The sequence below is a fragment of the Guillardia theta genome, assembly GCF_000315625.1.
Source record: "Guillardia theta CCMP2712 unplaced genomic scaffold GUITHscaffold_15, whole genome shotgun sequence".
NCBI classification, from domain to species: Eukaryota; class Cryptophyceae; order Pyrenomonadales; family Geminigeraceae; genus Guillardia; species Guillardia theta.
This window is the reverse complement of record NW_005434659.1, coordinates 426,464-434,539: the sequence shown is the minus strand read 5'-3', so window position 1 is coordinate 434,539 and position 8,076 is coordinate 426,464. Positions and strand designations below refer to the sequence as shown.

Here is an 8,076-nt window from a genome sequence, read left to right as displayed (position 1 = left end):
AGTAGTAGTAGTAGTAGTAGGAGGAGGAGGAGGAGGAGGAGGAGGAGGAGCATGCTGATAGAGGGGCAGAGAGAGACACACACACACACAGAGAGACACGCAGAGACAGAGAGAGAGAGAGAGAGAGAGAGAGAGAGAGAGAGAGAGAGAGAGAGAGAGAGAGAGAGAGAGAGAGAGAGAGAGAGAGAGAGAGAGAGAGAGAGAGAGAGAGAGAGAGAGAGGGAGGGAGGGAGAGAGAGAGAGAGAGAGAGAGAGAGAGAGAAGCAAGTCTGGGCAGGAAGGGGAGCGAAAGTTCTGAGAGCCGCACCTCGAACATCTGCGAGATGAGGTCCCCAGAGAGAGTGCGGATGGGGATCAGCGCAGCATAGATGAGGATGTGCTGAGAGAAGCCTTCCAGCACTGAGACCATGCAGGAAACCTGCTCGCAGCTGAGAAAGATCGAGGAGGAGAAGACGGTCGAGGAGGTGATGGTGGTAGTGAGAGTGGTGAGCGAAGAGCGAAGAGGGAGAGGAGAAGGAGAGGAAGAGGAGAGACTGGGCGTTCAGTCTTACCAGGAAAGCGGCTTGCAGTGTCCTCTCCTCACCAAACCTCTTAGAGATGGCCGCGACAAGGTACTGGAAGGAAGCAGGTCAGGGGTAAGTGGGAGGGGAGAAGGAGCACGGACGGTACCGTCTGAGAGGCTAGCGAGACAAGAGACTGGTAAGAGGAGAGGTACCCCATGTGGTGTGGCTCCAGCTCGTATTTTTCCGTTACGTACTTGGATGAGAACACGTGGCAGGCAGCCACGAAGACTGAGTTGAGGAACTTGATGAGTGTCAGGCTGCCCAGCCCCTCCTTCTCCAGCAAGTCCCTGATCCCTTGCACGGCGCCCGTCGAGTTGCTTCGCACGAGGGTCTTGCGTTTCTCCTCCTCCTTCTTCTCCTCCTCCTCCGTCTCCTCCTTCTTCTCCTTGGCCGGGTGTGCATGCGAGGAGATGTCGTTCGGGAGCACGATCTGCACCATTAGAGCATTGAGCACGAAGAGCGCAGCAGCCGCGTATGCTGGTACTGCCTTGTTGAAGGTCTTTGAGAGGAGGCCGCCCATGGTGGGCCCAACGAGGAAGGCGAGGGTGGCGCAAGCGCGCAGATGCGACAGGGACCTAGTCCTGTCCTCGTCGGTGGTGAGCGAAGTCGTGATAGCCCTGCTGATGGTCATGGTCTGCTTTACCAGCCCGACGATGAAGCGGCTCAGCACGAGGGTGGAGATGAGAGAGTTCTGGTACGAGAGCCCAGCAAGGGCGTACGACACTGCGCTCCCCAAGAAGCTGAGCAGGAGAATGTTCTTCCTGCCCGACATGTGGTCACTAACATACCCCAGCACCACCCCGCTGACTATCTGGGAGATCTGGTACACTGAGGCCACCAGACCCAGCAGCTCGGTCTTGACCCCCAGCTCACGCCAATAGAAGGGAAGCAGAGGAACGTATAGACCTACCCCGACCATGTCCAAGAACACTGCGAGTTTGAGGACAAGCAGAGTCCTTGACGTAGGGCTGTCGACGCCGAGCCAGTGCAAGATCTGCCGCCTTCCCACCATGGTTGGTGCTCTATGCTCTGCCTGGCCAGATACGTCGTCAGTTTGAACCTGCGAGATCCCGTTCCACTTAGAAAGCTTCCTTGGCTTCATCTCCTACTTGTCCGAGGCGTTTCATACTTCTCACGTCCTCTTTCTGGCTCTCACACTGAATTGAATAGCTTCTTGCTCAATGCTCCTTCTCTGCCTGCCCGCCTGCCTACTTCCCTCCCTCCCTCCCTCCCTCCCTCCCTCCCGGCTCTAGCTCATTCTTGTTAGCTGGATGCCCGGTGTTGTGCGGAAATTGACGAGTCGCAGGCTTTTCATACTACTACACACCCGGACCCTTGTTCCTCCGAGCATGGCCCCACCAACCGACACATGGGCGACCTTTGGCTCCCTGGCCTCTCCACCCACGCCTGGAATGGGCTGGTTCTGGACTTCACGATGACACATCCCTACAACAGCAGCGGCAGCCCCGTCGGACTTTCTGCGCTCTCCGGCCCCGCCCAACAGAAGATTTCCGATCATCGCGCAAGTTATGGCACCCATCACCCGCCAAAGGCCTTTCTTCCCTTCACTGCAGGTACGGATGGTCTTCTTCATGCTGACGCTTTGCGGTTTCTCTGGTACCTGGCGGATCACCATGGAGCTACGCTGACAGCGGAGTGGGATGGATGCGCTCAGGAGGCGGTGTATGGGGACCCTGGCTTTCATCGTTTGCGTGCTCGCCTGTTTCGGCAGTATCGCTCTCGTATGGGTCTTGCCGTCCTCCTCGCAGGGGCCTTGCGCTACTGCTCTTTGTCCTGATCCTTGTTCCCCTGCTTGTCGTGCAGTGCATGCGGCCGTCGCTTGCGTGGTTGGAGTGCCGGTTTTCGCTGCCTCCTTCGTTTCCTAGTATTTTATTGAGGCGGGTTTGTAGGCCTTATCCTCCCCCTCCTTTGTTTGCTCCGCTTTGCCCTTCTTTTTCAGTCAATAAAGAGTACTATGAGAGTCCTCGGAGTCAGTTGGCTGTGACTCAGCAGCCTCGTTCCTCACTTCATTCCTGATCCCAGACGGCGGTGAATATTCTTGCAACAGTTTCATTACTGTAGTCGAAGAGAAAAACATGAGAAGAAAAACAAAACTAAATACTACAGAGACAGACAGAGACAGAGACAGACAGAGACAGACAGAGAAGTAGAGGCAGAGACAGACACAGACAGAGAGTGAGAGCGACAGAGAGATTCGGCACACATCTGGAGATATACATTTTGCCGTTTATCATGACCTTCTATCGTGACATGCTTCCCAAGGGTCTGTACAAAACCAGGTTGCAACAAAAGTGTAGTCCGAAACAAGGGTTGATTCCTTGGCATCATCTCTCGAATAAATTGTTCGTGGTATATCACTGATGCCATCCCAACTCCAACCACGGCACGCGTTCGCAGTGTTGGCACATATGGAAATACGATTTTCAAGATCGCGTTGACTCGTTCTCTGCTCTCCTTATCTGTTGAGAAGAAAGATCAGGCTTTACTCTCGTAATCTCAAGCAGTTTGCTATCCAGAATATGAAACTTGAAATGACGCCTACTGATGATCGGAATCATCAGTTCCTCTACGTAAGTTGTCAATATACGTGCTGAACAGGTCAATCGAAACAGAGTGAGGTCAGCCATCGGCATGTTGTGATCAGCAACACTATGTCCGACTTCTGAGTCAAGCAGTATGACTGTCCTGCTGCAAAGACTGCCTAGATGGAATCATGAATGTCAATGGGTGCTCCCAACGATGTCTGCTATCTTCATTCGTTCAAAAATCGACATGGGGTTTCAAGGTCGTCAAGCACGTCATGAACTAGGTGTAGGCGACTTGAGGAGCTAGCTGTCCAAGATTGAAACTGAAAGCCACGTGTCTGTCATACGGTCTCCTTTAGTATCCGCAACGGGCTTTATCCAGCTCGATCAGTATTTTTGACACTAGCTCAACTTCACCGTGACTGAGGCTGCGGCATCCCTGCTCTGGTGTTTGATGTCTGCATCCATGTTATACATGATTCTCCAGCCCATGTAACCCATGCTAGGCATCAATCTGATCTTGGCGCATCGACGGTTCACAAAAAGGTTTCGTTGATAACCCGACCTCCATAAGCACCAAAATTCTGTATCTTTTCTCACCGTCTTGGACTACATGGTGGAAAGTACGCCAATCTAGATGCGCCCCATCAATTGTCCAATGCAGAACCAACCAATTAGAAACCCCTAATCGTGGTAAGATCCACTCGTACTTAAAATCTCCAAAGGCTGGCGCCATGAAGAGAAGGAGGTCCTCTCCATTCTTGGACAGCTTTTCCACAAAACCCTTGAGATCAGACGAATTGACCGACACTCTCCAGTTCTTGAACTCTGCTGCACCCTTCATTCTTCTCCTATCAGGACCGAAGACAGGGCCAGAAAAGCATCCGTCTCGTTCGCGCTTATCCATGCAACGAATGTAGTAGCCGAAAACTTCTCCGTCAAGTATGTTACTTTCATCGTCACGAAGGGGAATCAGATTACACAAACATCTCGTCAAAACTTGCCGGAACTGCTCTGCAGCCTCCTTGTCATCCACGGCAGCAAGCACCTGCGTCACTGTGCTCTTCACTTCTCGTCCACAATGATAGCTGAGAGTCGATAGAATGTCCTCTGGTTTGGCCCAGCTTGTCAACATAAGGACGACTGCCCCAAACGATTCGAGAACATTCCCGTCTCTACGCATTGCATCTACTGCTGTGGGATCCTCCCTGGGCTTGACAGTATCTTGGTGAATCCTCCTCAACACCTCGAGCCCTGATGCTAAATTGCGAAAAGGTCTTCCGCCACCAGCGCAAATCCCTGTAGTGATGGGATCGGCCCAGGCCGGAGGAAACCTGCAGGATATGTTGTGGATATCTGTATTCATCATGTAAATCTTGTCATCACGCCGATCAAGATCAATGATTGACCCCGGACTACCACGTGCAGGGACTTCGCCTTGTGGCCAGATGTTCAAGAGACCGAACCCTTGCATGATGTGTGCCTGGGAAATGGCATCGTGCGTTGCAATCTGAAACATACAATACAACGATGCATCGCTGAGATTCTTCTTTTCTTTACGTCTTTCTGCCAACACTGGACCAGCCAGATCTCGAAACAAATCTGCGCGGTCTTTTTTCTCTTCCGTGGCGCCCTTGAAGCCCTTCAACATCTGATTGCAAAGCCATGGGTTAACGTTGTCGAGAAACAAGCTGCACTGCTCCTCCCCAAACAAACTCCTGAGCAAAGCATGCTGCTTTTCAGACTGTAAAATCATCGGAGGAAGCGCTCGATGGGTGATACACACTAAATGCTCTGGGTTCCGACCTCGGCTGTTGTCGGTCTGTCGCAAAGCTTTGTTGAAATTCATCACCAGAGTGTTTGTCCCCAGCATGATAGTGTTAAAGCCTGCATCACGAAGAATACGTTTGAAGAAGACCAGTCGAGCGATTGGGTTTACAAGGTCGGTGGTATCCTGATACCCCGGTATCGCTTCATCGACGAGCAGCCACAAGTCCTTGTCCTTTGTCCACTTCTTTGCATGCTGCAACGTCACCTTGGCTACAGTTTCAGTCTTCCCAAACAGGTATCCGAGTGCACCAAGAATATTCCAACTGGATTCCAGAAGATCAATATCCAAAACATTCACCTTGCACTCATCTGGTTTATCAAATGCAAGCTTCTGATCACACGCTTGGAGGTCTAGATCGATTGCTACATTGATGAGCTGCGAGATACTGTCCACCTGAAGATATAATTCCTGTTCCTGGGTGTACCCAAACAAGCAATATCGTGAGGTCTTTGGGTTTCGTACGAAGTAGTCTGCCGCACACAACGATTTTCCGCTTCCCGAGCAGGCCTCAATCATGCATGAGACTGTACAAGCTGCTCGATCCGCACTATCGGTTACTACTTTGTCGATTGGGTTTGATTCGCTCAACGACCTAGCTTTTGATCCCAGCGATTTTTCTATGCACATCCGCAGGCCTTCAAGTATTTTCTCCAACTCAAAGGGATATTTCTCAGAGACTGCATGCATGACTGCAAGAAATAGTTCAGTGAGCTGCTTCTCACACGTTGTTGAAGATACACTTTCACACAATGCTCGCCATGGACGCACATTTGCTCAGCAAAGAGAGATTACCTAGAACATCCACCCGCAGAGGTGTAGATGCACGGATGCTTGCAAGCGATGACTCAGCGATGCGCAAGGCTAGCTTTGATTGAGTTATCGTTTCTTCGTGATTGCTTGCGAGCACTGCATTCAGCTGCGCCCTCAAGAGACCTACCTCTGCCTTCAGCTCCGCCCTTGATACATTTGCCTTCGCCATTGCTATCTCCGCTTCGTCCTTGCTTGCGAGCGCCGCCTTCAGCTGCGCCTGCGCAAGCTCTACCTCTGCTCCGGCTATCTGCTCGTGGTCCTTGCTTGCGCGAGCCACCTTGAGCTCCGCCCGCGCCAGCTCTACCTCTGCCTTGAGCTCCGCCCGCGCAAGCTCTACCTCTGCCTTCAGCTGCGCCTGCGCAAGCTCTGCCTCTGCTGCGGTTATCTGCTCGTGGTCCTTGCTTGCGCGCGCCGCCTTGAGCTCCGCCCGCGCCAGCTCTTCCTTTGCTCCGGCTATCTGCGCTCTGTCCTTGCTTGCGAGCGCCGCGTCTACATTCGCCCGCGCATGCCCTACCTCTGCCTTCAGCTGCGCCCGCGCAAGCTCTTCCTTTGCTGCGTCTATCTGCTCTTGGTCATTGCTTGCGCGAGCCTCATTCAGCTCCGCCCGCGCCCGCTCTACCTCCGCTGCAGTCGTTGAATGGGCGTCGTTGCTGAGCTCGGTACTCGCCTTGAGTCGTTTGGTTTCTCGCTGCTCTTCCACGGAATCGCTCTCCTCCCTCCTCGCCGCCTGCAGCTGCTGCGACGACGACGACGACGACATGGTTTTTTGCGCGCCAAATAGTTTTACTCAAAGGTCTCACAGGACGAGGATAAACCCTACAAACCCGCCTCAACCAGACATCCGGAAACGGAGGAGGCAGCGAAAAATGCTACACCAACAAAATACTAGGAAACCGAGGACAGCGAAAACCGCTACTCCAACAAAGTATCAGTCAGGCCAACAAAAGATCTTGTCCGAAACGGAGGAGGCGGGGGACAAGGCTGGGAACAGGTGGGAACAACACTGACGCCGGGCAGGACGCCAGGAGCCTTCACGGGATCAGAAGAGGGATGAGGGAGGGCCGAAAGGGAGGATCCTTTGCTCTCAAAGCTGCTGAGGGTGGAATGGAAGAGAAAGATATTAGCACGAACGAAGTACAGTTCGTAGACTCGTCGGAGCGATGTATTGTAGTTCTGCCCTTCGAGGAGGACGTGAAAAGCAGGAACATCGAATGCGAGGTATCTCGTGCGATTCTTTCCCTCTCCCCTCATCCTCGTGCAGATCACGAAGAACATCATCTTCCTCAAGCAGCGAGCAGACAGGCAGGAAGAGTCGGAGTGGGGAGGCCGGGGGATCGAATAGCCGTATTGATGGATTAAAGAGTATGAGGAGGAAAAGGATGGAGAGGAAGAGGAAGAGAAACAGGAGGAAGGAAAGCAGGAATATAGAAGAAGTGCCGGTAGCTGCTCAGCAGGAGAGCAAAGAGGACGTGGAGAAAGCGCTCCAGCTGCACGTGGCACTGATGAAGCCCTCCTTGCTGGAATTGCCTGCAGTTGCGGTGAGGGTGGAAGCATGTGGAAGTTTAGTTGACAGACGGTGGGGACTGTAGGAAAAAGAGGAGGAGCGGGAGGGAACAGAGAACGAGGAGCTGGATGAGCCGAAGGTGGCTTGGAAGAATGCGGTGGATGAGACGATTGAAGAGGAGTGGGAAGACGAGGCGAGGTCGTAGAGGGAGGCGCTGAGCAATGTGAGTTGATTTTTGTTGTTTGCTGCTCACCGTCTGACCTGGGGATCAGGGGGGGACTCCCGAGAACATCATGGAAATGCTGAAGTCAACACAGAGGACAACGACGGTGAGCGGAGGAGGAGGAGAGAGGGAGAGCAGCAGCGCGAGCAGCAGCAGAAAGCCGGGGGGGGGTTGCACGGTGGTGAAGAGGAGTCACAGCAGCAGCAGAGGCAGAAAGAGCAGTTGAAGCAGTTAGGGAATATTGATTATGTGATGTGGTGATGAGGACAACTGGGAGATGGAGACAGGGAATGAGGAGGACTGGGAGAAGTAGGAGGAGGAAGAGGAGGAGAAGCAGCAGCAGCAGCAGCAGCAGGAATAGAAAGAGGAAGAGGAAGAGGAAGAGGAAGAGGAAGCGGAATGGTGATGTAGGATGCAGGAAGTTGGGAGGGGAATAGGTGGTCGAGGAGGAGAGATGTGAATGTCTGAAACTTCGGCTGACAAAGCCCCGATCGCGAGCATCGTGTTCGTTCGGCACTCAGAGGTAAAGGCCTTCCGTTCGCGATCTGCCTCCTAATGGCACCAGCTTCTATAGCAGCTGCTTCTTCTGTCTCCACCAT

At 53.0% G+C, this 8,076-nt stretch overlaps 3 protein-coding genes across 3 annotated transcripts; 1 reads left to right on the top strand and 2 right to left on the bottom strand.

The window, feature by feature from the left end:
• Window positions 1–354: 354 nt before the first annotated feature.
• GUITHDRAFT_135376 (hypothetical protein) lies at window positions 355–1,575 on the bottom strand (the record flags this gene model as incomplete). Its single annotated transcript, XM_005837128.1, has 3 exons — window positions 355–399; window positions 552–614; window positions 670–1,575. 3 exons carry the CDS (start codon window positions 1,573–1,575, stop codon window positions 355–357), a joined length of 1,014 nt encoding a protein of 337 aa, XP_005837185.1.
• A 2,036-nt stretch (window positions 1,576–3,611) lies between these two features.
• On the bottom strand, window positions 3,612–6,510 carry GUITHDRAFT_104018 (hypothetical protein; the record flags this gene model as incomplete). The annotated part of the gene is made up of 2 exons (XM_005837127.1): window positions 3,612–5,629; window positions 5,733–6,510. 2 exons carry the CDS (start codon window positions 6,508–6,510, stop codon window positions 3,612–3,614), a joined length of 2,796 nt encoding a protein of 931 aa, XP_005837184.1.
• Window positions 6,511–6,854: 344 nt separating this feature from the next.
• On the top strand, window positions 6,855–7,459 carry GUITHDRAFT_104017 (hypothetical protein; the record flags this gene model as incomplete). The annotated part of the gene is made up of 3 exons (XM_005837126.1): window positions 6,855–6,968; window positions 7,205–7,288; window positions 7,340–7,459. The coding sequence occupies 3 exons, from the start codon at window positions 6,855–6,857 to the stop codon at window positions 7,457–7,459; spliced, it is 318 nt and encodes a 105-aa protein (XP_005837183.1).
• Window positions 7,460–8,076: the final 617 nt, after the last annotated feature.